Genomic DNA, 20,410 nt, shown 5'->3' on the forward strand with positions numbered 1-20,410 from the left:
AAGTGAAATTTTTAGATAAAGGTATTTTCTTTTGCTTGAGCAGACCTGTCAGATGCAGAACACATCCATGTGCAAGATTTTCAGCCTACCCAATAAAAGCCTAAACAAGCCATGATTAGATAACAGTCAAGGATGGAAATATTTGGGGCCTTTAAATGGGCCAGTAGGCTGTTGAGATGATCAAGAGTAGTCAATGTCTGCCTGTGAGTGGCAACTGAAGAGTCTTAATGAAGGCTTAGTGTGGCAATGCCACCTGAGCACAGCTATAAGATGGAACATAAATACATGCAGTAAGACTAGGTAGGGGTTTTTCTGACCTTTATCTCATGGAGACTCACCTTTGTGCCCCACAAAAAAATGGTTTAGAGCAGTGATCCCCAACCAGTGGTGCACAAGCAATATGTTGATCACCTACCCTTTGGATGTTGCTCCCAGTGGTCTCAAAGCAGGTTGTTCTTTTAGATTTGAAGGTTGCTCACGGGTAAACAAATTTGAGGACTTCTGGTTTAGATTGAATTATGCACCTTTTTTCAGTATTGTAACAGGACATTCACTTTATTAAAGGGGTTAATGGAGACCCACCCTAAAGAAACATGGTGACCCGAATGTGGTTAATAATCACTGAACAAGGAGTCCTTTCAGTTGTTACAATGAAAATGTTTCATAAGGAAGATGCTTAGGAGATATGCCCATAACATGGCTCTGGAACCACTCAGGCCCCCCACAGTACTGTATGTAAGTAACTACGATGAGTGGACTGTCTGGACTCCACCAAGGACCTGTGCTGAAGACATTCCTTTCCAAGGAAAACAGTAAAACCACTAAGGTTATTTTTGTAAGGTGGGAGCAGTGGGCCACATACCTTTTTTGTTAAGTGTGTTAAGTACATTGGGAGGAAGAGATCTCTTTTGAAGCTGTTGAATGACAAGGAATGACAATGCACAGACTTTTCCAGTGTGGGGTCTAATTGTTTAGGAATACTATCCTGTCAGTATATCCATATAGACCATATCAATGGCATTATCAGGATGCTATTTTTTCCATGGGGAAAATGTAAACTAATTACATTAAGCTACAAGAAAAATGTTGCTGTTTTATTGAAATAGCCACCCAAAGTGTAAAATAAAACATTTTCTGCAGCACAAGTATGTTGACGTTATTAACTGAACTACTGGCAGGGAATGAAAGCAACGTTTTCTGGTGTAAAAGCAACTAAGGTTAGCTTTCCTGAATAACGGTTATGGAGTTTTAGCCTGCTGTAAAACTCTCAGCATCTGTTGAAACTGTAGTCCAACAGCAGCAATATAGATACCAGATCCCTGGACTCTGATATATGAATGATTTCTCTTCTACCTTTTATCTGCTGCTTTCCGAGTGTAAACAAATAAATAAAGTCCTTTTTGTCACCTTGTCACAGCCACATTGTTTCACTGATCCCACTTCCCAAAGGTACATCAGTTCTATCTGTTGCCAGCCTGCATAAACTATGTGACAACACTGTTTGTTTGACACCTTCAGCTAAGGCCTGTGAATAATTAGTTTTCCTTTTCTGTTTTTTTTCCACAGGCAGGATTTACAATCAATCATCACGCTGATCAATCATTAAACAACTTTTGTCAGTGGCAGTCAGCTCTCACGGGAAAGCATGGGAAAAGGCATGACCATGCCATACTGTTAACGGGATTAGATATCTGTTCATGGAAAAATGAGCCTTGTGATACTTTAGGTAAATAGAATAAAACTACGGAGCTTTCAATCAGCACAGGACATTACAGTTGAACTAATGCTAGGAAGGCACACAATGTGTAAGGCTGTAGCTTGCGGGAGTGCAGAACTTATATGTATATATTTACATTTTGGTACCCTTGATATGGGGACTTACTGCACTCCAGTGCTTGTTTTACTAAATACAGTAGCACTCTTCATATTACTGAAAGAAAGATTAATACTTAAGCAACAGATAGTTTACATCTTATTAAGTGACATATTAAAATGAATCTTAACAAACTGGAATATACGTATCAGTAAATATTTTACCTTGAACAACCATTTTATGATATTCTCTGTGCTACCAACGTGATCACTTCTAACTGTAACAGGAAGAAGTATAGGAGTAGAAGACAGACTTTGTCCATTAATTGGCTTATGAGACCTGACATGTATGGTTTATTTGTGTACACTGTGTGTATGCACATAAGCATATAGATGGTTAATGCATATAGATGGTTAGATCTAATCTTACTCCCAAAATGAATCTGTGCCATCCCAAAATGTCTTGTATCTAAGTACAAAGCTAGTCTTATCTATCAAAAGAGTCCTATCTTTAGCCACATGTTCGCATCAGTTCCCTATATCCATCCTGCAGAAAGATAGAATGCTCGGTATTGAATTAATGCTGCAGTACATTCTGATGAATGGTCTAGTCTTGCAGTTTTTCTCTTTAGTCTGATCATTTGACCAACATAATATGGACAACACTGATATGTCTTATTTCCAACTCAGGTTTTGCTCCTATCAATGGCATGTGCAGCAAATACCGCAGTTGTACAATAAACGAAGACACTGGTTTGGGATTGGCTTTTACTATTGCTCATGAGTCTGGTCACAAGTAAGTTACCCTCCCCTTTGTTTCTTTTAAGGTAAATAGCAAAACGACACAGTTATATGCATTTTGGTGTATGTTTGTATGGTAGTTAAATTCTTTTTTTAAATATCCTGTAAATATCCTGTAAGAAATCCAGTGTAGTTTAATTTTATACACCTGGGGGCACATTTACTATGGGTCGAATATCGAGGGTTAATTAACCCTCGATATTCGACCATCGAAGTTAAATCCTTCGACTTCGAATATCGAAGTCGAAGGATTTACCGCAAATCGTTCGATCGAAGGAAAAATCGAATGGTTAAATCCTTTTGAATCGTACGATTCGAAGGATTTTAATCCATCAATCGAACGATTTTCCTTCAATCAGAAATTGCTAGGAAAGCCTATGGGGACCTTCCCCATAGGCTAAAATTGGTGATCGGTAGGTTTTAGGTGGCGAAGTACTGTAGGTGGTCGAAGTTTTTTTTAAAGAGAGACAGTACTTCGACTATCGAATGGTCGAATGGTTGAACGATTTTTAGTTCAAATCGATCGATTCGAAGTTGTAGTCGAAGGTCGAAGTAGCCAATTCGATGGTCGAAGTAGCCAAAAAAATACTTCGAAATTCAAAGTATTTTTCATTCTAATCCTTCACTCGAGCTAAGTAAATGTGCCCCCTAGTGAGCCAATTATTTGTCATACTGTATGTTTATCATACAAATGACCCACACTGCTAGTTTGATAGCCCGACTTTTGTAGTTAAAGGGGTTGTTCACCTTTAAGTTACATTATTCTGAGACAATTTACAATTGGTTTTAATTTTTTTATTATTTGTAGTTTTTGAGTTATTTAACTTTTTATTAAACTTTTTTATTCAAACTTTTTATTTAATAGCTCTCCAGCTTGCTATTTCAGCAATCTGGTAGCCAGCGTCCAAATTACTAGTAAAACTAGTATTAAAAGGAGCAATAACAATAAATTTGCAGCCTTACAGAGCATTTTTGTTATAGATGGGGTCAATGACCTCCATCTGAAAGCTGGAAAGAGCCAGAAGGATTATATTAATGAAGACCAATCGAAAAGTTGCTTGGGATGAGCCACTCTATAACTTACTAATAATGGTGGCCATACACAGGGAGATCCGCTCGTCTGCTGATGTCGCCAAACGATCTCTCCCTGATATGCCCACATTGAGGTGGGTGATATCGGGCTGATCCAATTGTGGGTCCTATGGCTGAACAATTGGATCATAATGCAACCAATATGGATGGTCAGATCACAGGACCGAATCAACAAACAGATGTTTGTATCCAACAGGATTTTTAACCCTGCCCGATCGATATCTGTGCGACTTTTGGCCAGATATCGATCGGGGAAGCCCGTTGGTGGGCCCCACGCACGGGCCAATAAGCTGCTGACTCGGCAACTTTTATCAGCCTGTGTATGGGGGCTTATAAAGGTAACTGAAAGGTGACCCACTCCCCCCCAGGTAAAAAAAAATGAAAAGATAAACGTAACATTTTTAAAACAAGTGATCCAGTGGCAACGAGAACTTATATAATAGCTCAAGGTCACACAGCAGGCTGTGGAATTGTTTTTATAATGGAGATATACTGTATTAACCTGTGGAGAGATATCTTTTAATAAGTGATTAACTTTCTGTCTCTCAAATTAATACTGCTCGGTATTGTTCACAGTTTTGGAATGATCCATGATGGAGAAGGGAACCCATGTGGGAAGGCGGAGGGCAACATCATGTCACCCACACTAACAGGAAATAATGGTCTCTTTTCCTGGTCTGCATGCAGCAGGCAATATCTTAAGAAATTCCTCAGGTGAGAGCCAGCTGCCATCTGTTACACTGCAACGGGAAAATAACTGTCATATTTCTGCAGATGTGAAGTTTCTTAATTTAATTAACTTATTAAATCGTTTAACTTGAATGGTGGCGATGCTGCCAAGAATTCTAGCAGGACTGACCACAACAGCTTTATGAGTTGCTATTCGTATCACTTCTGTCAGTGTGTCAGCACAGCTCCCAAGCCAACATATTCATACCTTATGAAGAGGAGCAGACCAGATGTTCCTCTTGTTTTTGACGCTTTTAACATCTCAGAAATTGACTTTTTATTTTGCTTGCCAGGTGTTGCTGTTAACATTCACCTTTCATTCTACTTCTGTTTTCTTCTGGAGAATTTGTGAAATTTTCCTTCATGTTGAAACACTGTGTACAACTGTTCTGTGAACATCCAGAGCTATTGTCAGAGGGAATTAACTCTTTTCAGAATGGATTTCACATACTGTAGCTATAGAAGTCTGTAAACACTGCTGTCTAATTCAGATGTTTAGCTTTTAGGGCAGTGGCCAACTGGCAGATTTGTCACAAAGATGCGTCTCCATTGAAAATAATTGAAATTGCTGGAGGTAAAACCAACATATCGCAAAGTCACAACTTGCGGTAAAACCAACATGTCGCAATGAAAATTACTTGCAAACTGTCTCAAAATATTATTTTTTACATCATACTAAAGGTTAACTTAAAGGTGAACAACCAAACCACAAGTGCAGTTGCTGCCATATTAAGTTGGCTTCAATCATTTAGCAACAAAATCCAATTCATGACATTGTTACTGGTAGTGATGGGCGAATTTGCGCAGTTTCGCTGAAAAATTTGCGAATTTCGCGCGAAATGGCGAAAAATTCGCGAAACGGCGCCGGCGGCTTGTTTTTGACGCCGGCGTCCGTTTTTGAATTTTTGGCGCGAATTTTTGCGGCCGTTTGGCGAATTTATTCGCTGGCGGCAAAACGTGCAAATTCGCCACGAATTCGCGCCTGGCGAATAAATTCGCCCATCACTAGTTACAGGCATTTACATGAAAAGCCACTACCTGCACTTGAAAGCATTCGTGCTTGAAGCTGCTCAGTCCTTTTCCCCTCCTTTTCTGAATCAAGAGCCCATTGACAATGGCCAACCCCGAAACAACCCAGCAATAAATTTGAGTGTTATAAATGAAAGCCTACTACAAAACTGTTAATTAATATGAATTTTAATTCTCATTTATGATTACAAGTGCTAATGGGAACCTTAAAAATGTGTCACTTAAAAGCTTTGCATCTTGCAGAATGCACCAAATCACCCATGCAGCCTTGTCTGACGAATATCGTGCAATTCCAGAGTATAGTGCCCAGTGGAGACAAGGTACCCCTGGATTAACAACCTAAGATGTCAGTAATTATAGGTTTCCCTCAGATGATTGCACCAACACACAAATTATTTGTGTAAAGTGAATTGAATGCCAGTGTTATTGACACTTTATGCATTAGCACTCCCAAACTGGTGCATTTTGGATTAAGCATGATTTATCAAAGCAACCTTGTGACCTGTCTGCAAGTGTCACTACTTGCTGCAATTCCAGAGTATAGTGCCCAGTGGAGACAAGGTACCCCTGGATTAACAACCTAAGATGTCAGTAATTATAGGTTTCCCTCAGATGATTGCACCAACACACAAATGATTTGTGTAAAGTGAATTGAATGCCAGTGTTATTGACACTTTATGCATTAGCACTCCCAAACTGGTGCATTTTGGATTAAGCATGATTTATCAAAGCAACCTTGTGACCTGTCTGCAAGTGTCACTACTTGCTGTTTAGCAGATGCTCACAATAGCTCTGGAATTCTGGGGGGCGGGGCGCTGCATTTTTGTAAAAACATGGCAAGTTGTGTCTGTTTTATCACTTTGCACATTTTGCTTGCTTTTGTAAATAAACCTCCTTAAGTAATCTAGGTTTAAAGAATACTGTCTTTGCAATTCATTGTAGCACAACTCAGTCGGCATGTCTTATTGATGAGCCAAAGCAGTTGGGAGACTTCATATATCCTGATAAACTGCCTGGGCAGATATATGATGCAGATACCCAGTGCAAATGGCAGTTTGGACCGAGGGCTAAGCAATGCAGCCTGAGTTTTGTCAAGGTATGGCTAGGTTTTTTTTATGTTTCACTTTGCACAAGAAGTTAATGAAACTATATCCCTGCCCATTTCATGTCTCTCTATAAATATCATGAATAACAGGTTGTATCTGAAAAACTTTTGCATACAAATAAATGCTTTTATTAAAAAATGTGCCATACTCCCAAAAGTAAATGCTGCCCATCCCTATGAGACGCCATGCTTACAAACATCTACATGCAACATTACATCTGCTGGACCCCCTTATTCTTTGTAATTAATTTTTTATTAAAAATGAAAACATTGTTGTAGTGTGCAGAGATAAAATTCCTGTGGCATACAATGATAAATAAGGTTTATGACATACATGTTTTTCATTGTTGTGGTTCTCTTGGGAGAATATCCAATCAAAATGCCTTATTCATGGAAGTGGATATTTCTTGGGAACACAAAAGTAAGCATATCCATGAGCACGGAAAACAGCTGTCTGCAGAATGGGAGTCATGATTTCTGCAGTTCTTTGTGATAGAACCACTGTAATTTAATATCTATGTTTAATATACATAAGAGAATTGCCCATAATAAGGATATTTTTATGGCTACATTTTCTTATGCTTTTTAATATTAAAATGTTTTCTTCTGTCTGCAGGACATATGCAAGTCACTTTGGTGTCACAAAGCTGGTCATAGGTGTGAGACAAAGTTCATGCCAGCAGCGGAAGGCACTATTTGTGGTCTAAATATGGTAAGTTAATATAACCTTAACCTTAAAAAAATCTGTAAATAATTATATAGTGAATAAAGTCCCCCCTCTTGTAAAATATAAGAATATATAAGTTTCCGAGGAGTATTTTTATACAGGTCAAAAGGTGACTTATAATATCCTCATATTTTGCAACAGAGAGTACTTTATTTATTATAATAAACAAATTTCAGTGAGTCATGTGACAGAAATGGCATTACTAAGCTCTGATTATAACCAATGACATCACTCAGCACCGTTTATAAAGATATAATTTAAAGGATATTCATGGCTATTGTGTATTATATATAAATAGTGAACTGATTTTTCATCATTTATCTTACTTTAATGCAATTAGTGTATTTTTATTTAATATCCGTAAATTGCATTTTTGGCCCCACCCCAGTCCTTCCAGACCATGGCTACTGAAAATGTTCTGCCCATAATCACACTGATTTTTAAGGAAACACAAGAACATGTATTATAAAAAAAAACAAGACTCAGTGGGGTTAATTTATTAACACTGGGCAAATCTGCACCTGGGTAATCCAAGAGAAACCAATCAAATGCTTGCTAGCATTGTTCTAAAGGCATCTTGCAGAAAAATGCTAATCACTGATTGGTTGCTGCAAATTTAGCCCAACTTTGATAAATGAGCCCAGTGATTTATTTCAGCAGTTTAAAAGCTTTATTGTATGTGTTCACAATAGTGGTAATAAAAGTGGCCAAATCCTTTATTTACAGTGGTGTCGCAGAGGACAGTGTGTAAGATTTGGGGATCATGGTCCAAAGCCAGTTAACGGTGGTTGGTCGGATTGGTCTGATTGGTCAGAATGTTCAAGAAAATGTGGTGGCGGTGTGATGTATCAAGAGAGGCATTGCAACAAACCAAAGTAAGGCTGGAAGACTCTATTATTTAACTCTTTGTCATCCATTTCTAATTTTGGAAATATGTAATAATGGACGCCTTATTAGAAAACCTGTTATTTAGAGCTAAATTTAGAGGGCATCATTTTAAGCAAATAATTCTTTTTTAAAAAATGATTTCCCTTTTCTCTGTAATAATAACACAGAACCTTGTACTTGATCCTAACTAAGCTGCATGATTCCAATCCTATTGGGTTTATTTAATGTTTAAATGGTTTTTAACAGACTGAAGGTACGGAGATCCAAATTTTAGAAAGATCGCTTGGACCCCAGCATTCCAAATAGTAGATCCTATACCTGTACATTCATCAGCAGCGATGTCATGCAGCTATCACATGCCAAAGGAATGCATTACAATATGAAAAACAGTATTCTAATGTAGTTTGCATTTTATGTTACAGACCACAGTATGGAGGAAAATTTTGTCAGGGTTCCAGTCGTATTTATCAGCTTTGCAACATTCAGTCGTGTCCACCAAATACATTAGATTTCCGTGCCCAGCAATGCGCTGAGTACAATAGCAAGCCTTTCAGAGGCTGGTATTACAAATGGAAACCTTATACCCGAGTAGAAGGTAAGTTTTGCTATTATTGTATTTTGTACAGTATAATAGAATTGTATCTTTTATAATATCATTTTTCTATTCTTTATACAACATCAGGATGCAATTCAATATTGATAGTAATTTACTTTTTGTTGCAGAGGAAAACATCTGTAAACTTTATTGTACTGCTGAAGATTTCGACTTTTTCTTTGCAATGTCCAACAAAGTAAAAGACGGAACTCCATGTTCCACAACTGGTTATGATGTCTGCATTGATGGCAGCTGTGAGGTATGGTCTGCGGATGTTTCCTTTATTTGCATAGCCCTTTCATACAGTATGACCTTTTATAGTGGTATAAAATAGGTGATATAAATTAAATTATCCAAACAAGTCCATTGTTTAAAACCAGCCCATTGTCAAGCATACACATAGTGAATTTTTTTACTGTCTTCCCTGGAGATGTGTTAAGAAGCTTGCACCCAACCCTACAAAAAGTGGTTTTGGGGTAATGCAGTATAACTTTTTACTTAAATAAACATTGCCTCTTATGTATAAATTTAATTGCCACTTTTATGCTCCATAGGGGTAGGAGGAAATGGCTAATGTATGCTATAGTTCCAACATCTACCAACGGTACCAAGTTAAGTTTCAGTGTCTGTAGGCAGCATTAAGCAGGGGAACAGGCACCACACACTTATTTGTCTGTTCCTACTTGAGTCTTAGATGCTTAGATGATGCTTAGGTTATGTTTTGCAAAGCCATGACAGTCATTCATTGGTCTAGCTGCCCATATATTATCAGTAAGCAAACTCTAAGTTCCTGCATGATAAGTAGGTGATGTGGCAGTTTGGGTGCTTTGTTACCTGCCAGGAGTGTGGCTTCCTTTGGGCAACAAAATATCTTATCTGCCATTTGTCTTATATCACAGATTCTAAGTTAGCACAGCACTCCTCAAGTAGACAGGTGCACGTTCTATTGTGGCCATGATCCACTTCCAGACATCCAATACAGTACCTTGTAGTAACTTAAAATGCCTTTATTATATCATGGCTTAGACCCAGTGTCATTTGCCTTATGCCTACATGGGGGAAGAGATGTTGGCTAGACTTCTGTTTGACAGAACAACCAACAGTGGTTGAATGCCCCAACGGCTAATACTGCTAGTACATTAGAATGGCCTTACTTCTGTTTTTGAGACAAGGATCCATTGTATTAGCTGAGTCAGGCAGTTTCAATTATCTATCTATCTATCTATCTATCTATCATCTATCTATCTATCTATCTATCTATCTATCTATCTATCTATCTATCTATCTATCTATCTATCTCTATCTATCTATCTATCTATCTATCTATCTATCATTCTCTCTCTCTCTCTCTCTCTATCTTTTTCTCTCTCTCTCTCTCATATATGTATATATATATATATATATATATATATATATATATATATATATATATATATATATATATATATATATATATATATATATATATATATATATATATATATATATATGATCAATCTTAGAGATGGAGCCCCCATCAATGCAAAAATCTTTTTTACATGTACCTTGTATATTTAATGTTTTAAGTGCCACATACTACATTTGAATTGGGTATAAGCCTTTCTTTCTTTTCTCTCATTTTCTCATAAAATGCAAAGCAAAAATAATTTCAGCAGTTGTTGTTGTTGTTGAGGTTGTTGTTGTCTGCATTGAGATTTACATTATCTACAAGGGTGTAATATTCACTTAGTGAAGGTATAAATTGAAGAGCAGATTTTCATTTCAGCTTGGCTCTTAACACGAAGAAATGAGGTACTGCATCCTGTGATATGATCCTCTCTGACATTAACAGGCTTTTAATGCAGTTTTTGTTTTGCAATTATGTTGGCAGCTTGTAGGGTGTGATTATGTTCTTGGATCAAAAGCGACTCTAGATGCCTGTGGGGTTTGTAAAGGTGATAATTCAACATGCACGTTCTACAGAGGGCAGTATCTGAATCAGCACAAAACCAATGGTAAGAACATGTCATTGGCCAGTACCAATTAAATCTGACTTTAAACATTCCATGAACACAACATATCCAATATACTGTAGTGTTAAATGCTGCAAATATATGTATATATCCTTTTCAGTAGAAAAATATAAAAGAGGGCATTGCATTTATTGCTCTATTCATTTTCAGGATTATTTTCAAATAATAGAAAACTCATCTGGTGTGGTGCTTTTTTTTATTAGGCTTTAGACAGGGCAATATTTAAATATTTTCAGTGTAATACTTAAGGGCAGATTTACTAAAGGGCAAAGTGGCAGTCGATAACGACAATTCACCAGTAATCTCATCCGCAGGGACAATTTAATAACAAGCGTAGGCAACAATTCGCTAGCGAAACAGACTGTCAATATTGCAGTTTCATTGCCAGGCGTATTTTTGCTCAGGCGAACAATCGTTACTCCGCAAATTCACTGAATTTTACAGAACGTTACCTCTTTCTCCAGAGTTTCCTTCACTACCTTAGACCAGGCAAACTGATAAAATGAAGCTGCATCCTCCTCAATCTTATGTAAATGACATCAAATCCTATATGCTGAAAAGTCGTAAAAAAAGTTGTAAAAAATGATGGCTTCTTTTCAGTTTTTAAAGCAGGATTGCCTTCAAAAGTTCTAACTAGATTTTTTCCCAATCATTTTGAGGGGCATGCCACATTTTTTTTAGGTTGGTCTCGTGTCTAGGACATTAGAAGATCTCTTTTGTCTTCATATTGTTTCCTTGGACACGTGTGATAATAAGTAGCAACTTCACGCATTAATAATCTTTAATAAAGATGTCTATATGACCTATGTGTACCCGCCCTATTCAAATTGAGTACTAATGAAGTTAGGCAGAAGCTAGGCAGAACTGAACGCTAGCAACAGATCGCTAAGAAAAGCTTGCGCTGACAAATTAACACTAGCAAAACTTCGTCAGCGCTTGGCTGCTGAGACGCAACTCCTCATTTTAGTGAATTAGCGTAGTAGTAATGATTCACGCCTGGTAAAGTGGAGCAAAATGTGGTGAAGTGGCCGCTGGTGAAAATTCGCCCTTTAGTGGTTTTGACCCCTAATCCATAAGTTTATAGCTCATTTCACTGTGTATTTTCAGTTTTTCTCTTTTGTGTATGAGAAATATATGCTATAGTTTCATTCTACTTATTATATTAAAAGGCTAGCATATGGGTTAAAGTCTTTACGCATGTATTTTAAAAGTCCATTAGCCAAGTTTCAAGGGGACAACCTATGATCCGAGCTGATCATAAAGGTGGGAAATATATGGATATTAGAAGTGACCAAGGATTCCCAGTGACCATGTATAATGCCAAAACGACTTAAAATATAATCTATAGTAAAACAAAATTATATGATCTATACGTACAGAACTAGTAGTTGTAGCCTAGTAACAACTAGTAGTTGCATGGTTAATTTGTATGGAAAAAAGATTATAGTCACTGGTATATAAATATAAATAGCAGCAGCACAGGTGTTCCCTCAGTAGGATAAAATGCAAAACATGAACATAGGTGCTCTCATGGTGCTTAAAATGGGAAAAGTCAACATTTCAGTCATTTTGGTATTAAGAAAGGTCCTTTGAGCAAAATAGAAAATCAACTTACAATTGTTTAAGCCCATTGAGTGTACTGTTCATGTTTTCTATATATACTTACTGTACATACATTATATTCAAAACTAATTTTAGACCTCAAGCTAAAGGGGTGTCCTCTTGTTCAGCCCTATGTGAAAAAAGATCCCCTGCATTTTATAATGGCTAGAACACTTATGTTTCCTGTTTTTTATGTAAAACTTACAAGAAAAATTTACCAGTTTTTATCTGGTGAATATGTTTTCTTCTTCCAGTATCCTTACTTTAGGCATGCATGCTTTCGATTTCACTTCTGTAATAGTTTATTAAATGACTCTTTTTTTTTTTACTTTCGTGGTAGGTTATTATTCAGTTGTAACTATACCAGCTGGAGCCAGAAGTATACATGTGCGTGAACTTGAAGTATCTACCAGTTATCTTGCAGTGCGTAACCAAAAGAAAAAATATTACCTAACTGCAGATTGGACTATTGACTGGCCTGGGAAGTTCTCGTTTGCTGGCACTATTTTTGACTATCAACGATCTTTCCAGCAACCTGAAAGCATTTATGCAGCTGGACCCACCAATGAGACACTTGTCTTTGAAGTAAGCTTTTACACTCAATTTTTTCTGATAATTTCTGAACATTTTTATATCTTTCTGTTTTTTATGAATGCATTAAAGAATTGTCTTGTGCTCATCATTGCTCTTGCACTTGCGCCCATGGGCTTTCAGAATGATCCCTACTGTCTTTTTACTGGGCAATTAAAATAGTGATAAGTATAAAAATGATCTAGGGTCCTGTGGTCCTGTGTGCCCAATATCCGTTCTCCTTCAGATGTAACTATCATGTAAATATAGATATAGATACCCAATAAGTGTCAGCTTTCATATGAACATTTAACAAAATAATATATTCCACAAATAATGAAAGCTCTTCCATTCAGCCATATACATACACCAATAGTCTATAGTTACTCACCCCCCAAAGCTATTGCTGTTTAGGGTTTATTGTGTTATTATTTAAAATATTGTACACTGATTGCCCGTTGCCTGCCTAATGGATGTTCCCTATATGGCAGCATATAGGTAAATAGGGCAGGAGTCAGGAGGTATTAAAGATAACCAAAGTCAAAGAAATCCAGAAGTGTTTTATGTTTATCAGAAGGGCCTGTTTGCCATTTGGTTACAGCCTGCAAAGGCTGTAGGCATATTTTATGAGCTTATATGTGTAAATCTTTTAATTAGATAGTCCGTTACTATAGTATCTGCCTTCATAAGGCTCATGTTATAATTATTATTTTAAATTGTCAATGTCATTGTAGTAAATGTGTGTGTTGTAAGTACTCATTCATATGGTTTTTGGCCTGGCAAGGATAAGAATCTATATATTGTGAAATGCAGAACATTTATAGCAATTTTAATTTCAAACTTTGCTATTTTATGTCCAGTCTCTGAAATTGGTGTTACATTTTGGAATCATATGTCAAACCTCAGTCAGTGATACTTAACGGTATACTTCATGGAAATGCTTCGACGTGCTATGGTTACTTAATGTTTCCAAAAATTCCTTCAAAAACGAATCACAGTATCTAGAAGTGAGAACGAGCTCATGCATGTTAGTCATAGGCAACTGATCTTTCAATGAATAGCATTATTATGGAAATCAAAAAATAAATATTAAGCAGGCAAAACACTTGATAAAGCACTGACTATGAATATTTTTCAGGCACTAGCAAAGCAGAAGTATGGGATTAAAGGCATTTGGCACAACAAGCTTTTTTTAATTGTCAGAAGTGATGGGTGAAAAATTCAGGAAACGCAAAGTCAATGGAAGTCAAAATCATTTTGATGAGCGTCAATTGTGACGGCCGTGACAATTTGTATGCGCGCACCTATTTTGTCCAAATATATTAACATCAACAGATGTCCGATTAATTTTGACTCACGACTATTTTTATGCTCGTGACTTTTTTGAACGTGGCGGAATTTTCACCATTGGTGAAATGCGGAAATTCGCAACAAGTTTGCTCCTGGCAAATTTATTCGCCAATCACTAATTATCAGTCATGACAAGGGCCAGAGATCATATTATTGGGAACAGAGACATAAGAGAAGGCTGGGAAACAGGCAGACATGCAGGTGTTAAGTCAATAGGAATACATTTTACTGAATGAGGAACAAGGAAAGCTGAATATTGTCACTAACAGGGTTAACAGGATGGCAAGGAGGGAAAAGTCCAAGGCTTAGCACAAAGGGGGCTAACATAGCACAAATTCTAATATCCAGGTAACAGTCCATGTAAGGGAGAATGAAAAAAGGTCAAAACCTGGTCAAATACAGCAAGAACTTATGCATAACAAGATGGCCTACCACCAGCAAGGTCATCAGAACAAACTGGCAGGGTGACATTGGCATCGCAGGTGCTTTTAAAATTTTTAATTCCAAGAGACACACGCTGCAACACTCTGAATCCTGTGAAAGTGATTTATTGTGCCAACAAACTAGGCACCGTTTCGGGCCAACAAATTAGGCAAATTTAGAAAAATTTTCAACTGTTTTTTTAGGAACTCCTATATACTCTATTGCACTTTCGCCTGGTCTGAGGTGGCGAAGGCAAGTCTGGTGCATGAGGTAACATTCAGTAAAATCCGCATCTTAGTGAATTTGCATAGTTACGTCCATTCGCCAGAGTCTGGCGATAGGGAGCGAAGTACCGCTAGAGTCTATTTCCTTCGCTAGCGAAGTTACGTCAGCAACTGTTAGTAAATCGACGAAGTCCCGAAATGATGTCAGTCACTTCGCCCTTTAGTAAATTTGCCCTTAACTTCACCATACATTAATATTTCTTGAGTCTGGATATATGTCTTTGGACATCTTTGTCACAAATGGAAACTCATGAAAACTTCAGAATTGACTTGACCACAGAGACCCAGACATCTGTAATTAGAGGTTAATGATATTTTGATACACTTTAGCTAAAATGGAAACAAGGAGTATTAGTCATATTTTTATAATTATCATGTTGGTCAGGATGATGACTGCTTTTTCAAGAGCAAAGACCATACTGTACATCACATATATGCTTTTTTTACCAATGCAAATGAACAATGGAAACTAGCCTTGCTGCATTGTACAGATACTTAAGGAGCTATTTACTAAAATCTGAATTTATCTAATTTTTTAAATAAAAAAAACAAACCCCCATGCCCAATTTTACCTAATTTATTATTAAAAAAGCTCTATTTTATCGGTTGAGGTAAAAACCTGAATCGTAAATTTTTTCAGTGTTTTTTCCCCGAATCTCGTGATTGTGATTGGGTTGGATTTTCGGGCTAATTCTACCCCAGACCACAGAAACTTCAAAATAGTGTAGGGACCTCTGCCATTGACTTATACACAACCTTGGCAGGTCTGAGATGGTGGATTTTCGGATTCAGGCTTTTTGCAGCATTAGGCTTTAAAAAAAAATTTTGAGTGTGGCCCTAAAATTCCTGATCATAGTTTAGTAAATAACCCATTTAATTTATAAAATGTGTAATGTTATATATAAGTCTCTTAATAATATTCTGGTTTACAACAGTGTTTCACACTAAAAGCAAAATCAGCAGTTTGTATTTAGTTGTTCAAATGTATTGCCCTGTTTGCTCTAAAAATACAAGAGAATCATTATTTTAATGTGCATTTATCTCAACAAAGAAAGCAGTACACCAACATTTAAAACACTGAAAGGTATCTTGGCCCCTTTAGGTGTGGGGGTTAATTTTGGTCCTGTAGGTAATAAAATGTACTAACAACTGTATGGAAAGATATCAGCTGAAGCAAGAAATAACTTTATATTGACTTTTGTGCATCTGGCATAGCGTCTGGCATAGCGTCTGTGGTTTTGAACTTAAGAAGCTGTAAATTTTATAACTCTTTTCTTTGCGGTCAAGCTTGCTGATTGTTGTGTCTGAAGTCAGGTGGTCGGTGGGGTAGGCGTACATCTTAAGCTCAACACTGAACTGGTAGGGAACTTGCTTACCAACTTTTCATTTGGGAACACTTGGTATTTGGCTGAGTAAGATCTGGATGGTATCCAGCCAAGTAGTCTGTTACCCTGGAGGTCCTTCCAACTTGCAAGCACCATATTATTGGCTCTAAGTACAGACTTTTATTGTTGATTTGTTAGGAAACGGCTTCATTTATTATTTAGGAGATTTCTTAAATTTGGGTTGGAAAACTTCCACTGAATCTCTATTAATAGAATCATTACATCGTTTTGGATGGTAGCTTTGGATTTTGGTTATGAATGCTATATTTTCTTCTTTTCACACTACGCACATTACAAGCTACTGCAACTAATCAATATATTATGCAGATTTAAAGTGCAGCGTTCTTTGCAGCCAAATACTGAAGTGCTTGGCAGGGGATCTCTTTCAAATAATTTCAGCTGTAAAGATTTTGCTGCTTCTGAACCACATTTTGAACATTGCTTCACTTACACTGGAAAAGAGGTTAAAATATACACTTTGCATCCTGGTATAGGATATACGTTTTCTTATTTAAAGGTAGGACAGTTAAAAACCTTGCAAATGGAGTAAACAGCTTTAGGAGAATGGACTATTTTTGTTTTTATGCTTATTAAAAAATGTTTTATAAATATTTCTGCTATTGACAGCTAAATAACAACTAAACTTTGCTTAGGGCAAAGCCACATGCGGAGATTTTGGGGTGTTTACAATAACTCTGCTGCCTCCCATTTCTAGCAATAGGAATAACCCAGCTATTGTAAAGGAATTTCTCACAGGACATATACATGGGTGTTTTAGGGGTTTTCTGATTTTACTGAAAAATACAATACAATACAAATATTTATCCTTGTACATCTTTCCCCATCTCATATATTAGCAATATGAAATTATCAGAGTTTTATTCTTCATTGGGACATTGAATATGCACTTATATTTGTTGGCTGAGGGAATATGGTCTTTGAATAAGAGCTTGCATGGAAAACTGGGAGGCACATTTATCAGGGTCAAATTTCGAATTCATGTGAGTTTTTTTAAACTCCCATGAATTAGAAATTCAAATTGTCAAAATTTATTAATAAAATAAATTTTTTAAACACGGGTGAATTTAAACAACCGGAAAATTTTAACCAAAATTCAAATTCGATCAAATCGGATTCAAGTTTTTTCTCTGTAAAAAACTAGAATGTCAGGAAGGCTGCAAACATCTCCATATTAAGCCTTGGACCTCTCCCATTGACTTAAACAGCAATTCAGCAGGTTATAGGTGGCGAATAGTCAAATTTGAATTCTTAAAGGACCAAAGTATGATAAATCTTGAAAATCTAATTGATTTTTTTTTAAATAAACCTCGATTTGAAATTGGATAACTCCCTAGTTGAATTTGACAGTTTCAACCATAAAGAAAAATCCAAAATTCGAATTTGAATTTTCAATTTAACCCGTAATAAAACTGCCCCTTAAAAAATGTCATGGTGTGTTTTAGTTCAGTTAGTTGGGGGTAGAGTTGGGTGAAAGGTGAGGAAAATTGTAACTAGTTCAATAAAAAGAAAAATGTATAAGAATAATAGTTAGATAATGTTTAGTCTCATAGGGCCAGATTCAAATCAATGAGAGAATGTTATTTTATCATGTATCATGTGAAGAATTAGAAAATGAGATTCAATTTGAGGAGAAAAAACAACTAATGCAGTTCTAGTTTTTCCCATAGACTTTAAGAGGCACATTTATAAAGGGTCAAATTTCGAATTCATATAAGTTTTTTTAAAACTCCCATAAACTCGCAGGAACTCGAAATTCGACAAAACAAAATTTATTAATAAAATTGAATTTTTAAAAGTTTGATGAATAGAATCGACCTGAAAACTTGAATCGTATTTGAATCAAATTTGAAAAAACTTGAATGTCAGGGAGGCTGCAAATAACTCCAAATTGATCCCTGGACATCTCCCATTGACTTAAACAGCAATTTGACAGGTTTTAAGTGGTGAATAGTCGAATTTGAGTTCTTAAAGGGCCAAAATACGATAAATCTCAAAAATCAAATTCAAATTTTAAAATTTTTCATAAAAAACTCGATTCTAATTCTATTTTTCAATTCTAATTTTCAATTTGAACCTTGATAAATCTGCCCCTAATGGTCTAGTTTTCATGTGATTAACAATGAGATAATTATTTCTCATTGAATTGCATCTGGCTCTATGGGAAAATCTGGAATTCAATTACGAGATAAGCTTTTCTCATCAATTGAATCTGGCCCATAATGTCTAGTTGCTCAAATATATTAATTATATAGCAGCTGGTAATGTTTTATCTTTCAATGAATTAGATCCTTTTCCAAGGAAAGAATCGAGGACTTACTTGGGAGTTCACCATACCCAACTCTGCAAAAGAAAATACCACGACTATAAAAACAAAGAACTTTTCTTGGATCCCTGTGTATTCAGGGTGTTCTGTCACTTGTGGTGGAGGTGAGCCTTAATTTTTATAGCCTTATTCCTTTGTATTGCTTCATGTATTGTGTTCTCTTTTATTCTTTACCCTTATATTGTCACTCAGTATTACATGTGTTTTTATGTCACTTCAAGGTCAGATGATGGCAAAACTTGTTTGTCTACAAGATCATCAAATACAAGTTGATTCCTCTTTCTGTGCACTTCAGAACAAACCACATTCTGTTCCCAAAATATGCAATGACCAGCCATGTCCAGCATAGTAAGTTTTAAATATATATTTAATTGCAAGGGCACAAAAGCTAACAAATGCATTGTGGACTATGATGAATAGGCTTCAGATGAATTTGCCCATCACCCCTTTGCACATGAAATTTATTCAAAAATATCTCTTTTATTATAATTTCATCTAAGCTCTATCTTGTTTGCAGCTGGTCGGTTAATGAATGGAGCTCTTGCAGTGTTTCATGTGGTGGAGGACAACAAACTCGGCAAATTCAGTGTGTTCAGAAATCTACAATGCAAACTGAGATGTTGGTGGGCCATTCACAATGTCCGGTGAGCACTCCTAGTCAAGTGCAGGCTTGTAACATTCAGGACTGCCCAGCAGAGTGGAGCTCAGGCCCCTGGTCTCAGGTACTCAACAAACAATTTTCAGACTTTTTGTAGTTTAGAAAACATTTCCTGCATCATTGGCATTTTTGGTTAAAAGAAATTAACTGCTGATAAGCCTGAAATCACTTGGTTATGCATTTAAGCAATGCCATGAGACAAAACATTCCTGTAGTTGGGTATTTATTGCGATGATTTAGTGGTCAGTATGAATAAAAACTCCATAGTTTTTTAGTATGAATGCAGCCCTACAATATGAGTAAAGTAAGAGGAAAAACATCCACGTACCATAAATTTTAACTATTTTGCATGTTTCACCATTTACTTATACTCAGAGAGTGTTCTCTTACATAAAGCTAATTATTAATGATTTTGCATCAAGTAGCGATGGAGTAGTGATAAAGTACCTCGAGCCATGGTGTTCAAACTTGTATTGATATGTTAATTTATGAAGAGGAACATTTTATTCTGCATTACCTAAAATGTAATTCCTGTTGCCACTGATATAGTTAACGTATTTGAACAAAAGTCTTGAGTTTATTTTTGAAGTAACACAGCTTTTTAATTTAAACTCAGCAGTGGTTTTTTTAACATAAAAATACTATTAATATAATTATATGCATTTAATATAGCAACATTAAAGTAAACTGAACACTACATATTATACTTTATTTAAAACCTAATAAGGTCTGGGACATGCTAAGGGATTTTACAAGGGTTAATGGTATTACAAGCCAAGTAAAATCAAAGATTTAGGAAACCGGTTATTAGTCATAAGCTCTAATGTCATTACATCAGTGTTTTTTCACACATGGACCCCATACAGATCAGAATAAATATAAAACCTAACACATAGTTCATGCAGAGCAAAGAACTGTTTCAGTGAATGTGTAAGACATACAAGCAAATTATCAAAAGTACATTGACATGTAAAGGAAAAATATAATACACTTTTCATTTTCCT

At 36.3% G+C, this 20,410-nt stretch overlaps 1 protein-coding gene across 1 annotated transcript in view; it reads left to right on the forward strand.

Moving 5' to 3' along the window:
- adamts18.L (ADAM metallopeptidase with thrombospondin type 1 motif 18 L homeolog) overlaps positions 1-20,410 on the forward strand; it is a 58,162-nt gene that overhangs the window by 32,196 nt on the left and 5,556 nt on the right. Inside the window, 13 exon segments of the mRNA XM_018257889.2 lie at positions 1,567-1,726; positions 2,503-2,608; positions 4,282-4,419; positions 6,406-6,559; positions 7,185-7,280; positions 8,022-8,170; positions 8,606-8,778; positions 8,907-9,037; positions 10,649-10,772; positions 12,733-12,977; positions 18,711-18,852; positions 18,970-19,096; positions 19,266-19,470. Coding sequence (XP_018113378.1) covers positions 1,567-1,726; positions 2,503-2,608; positions 4,282-4,419; positions 6,406-6,559; positions 7,185-7,280; positions 8,022-8,170; positions 8,606-8,778; positions 8,907-9,037; positions 10,649-10,772; positions 12,733-12,977; positions 18,711-18,852; positions 18,970-19,096; positions 19,266-19,470 — 1,950 coding nt within the window.

The sequence above is a fragment of the Xenopus laevis genome, chromosome 4L, assembly GCF_017654675.1.
Source record: "Xenopus laevis strain J_2021 chromosome 4L, Xenopus_laevis_v10.1, whole genome shotgun sequence".
NCBI lineage: Eukaryota > Metazoa > Chordata > Amphibia > Anura > Pipidae > Xenopus > Xenopus laevis.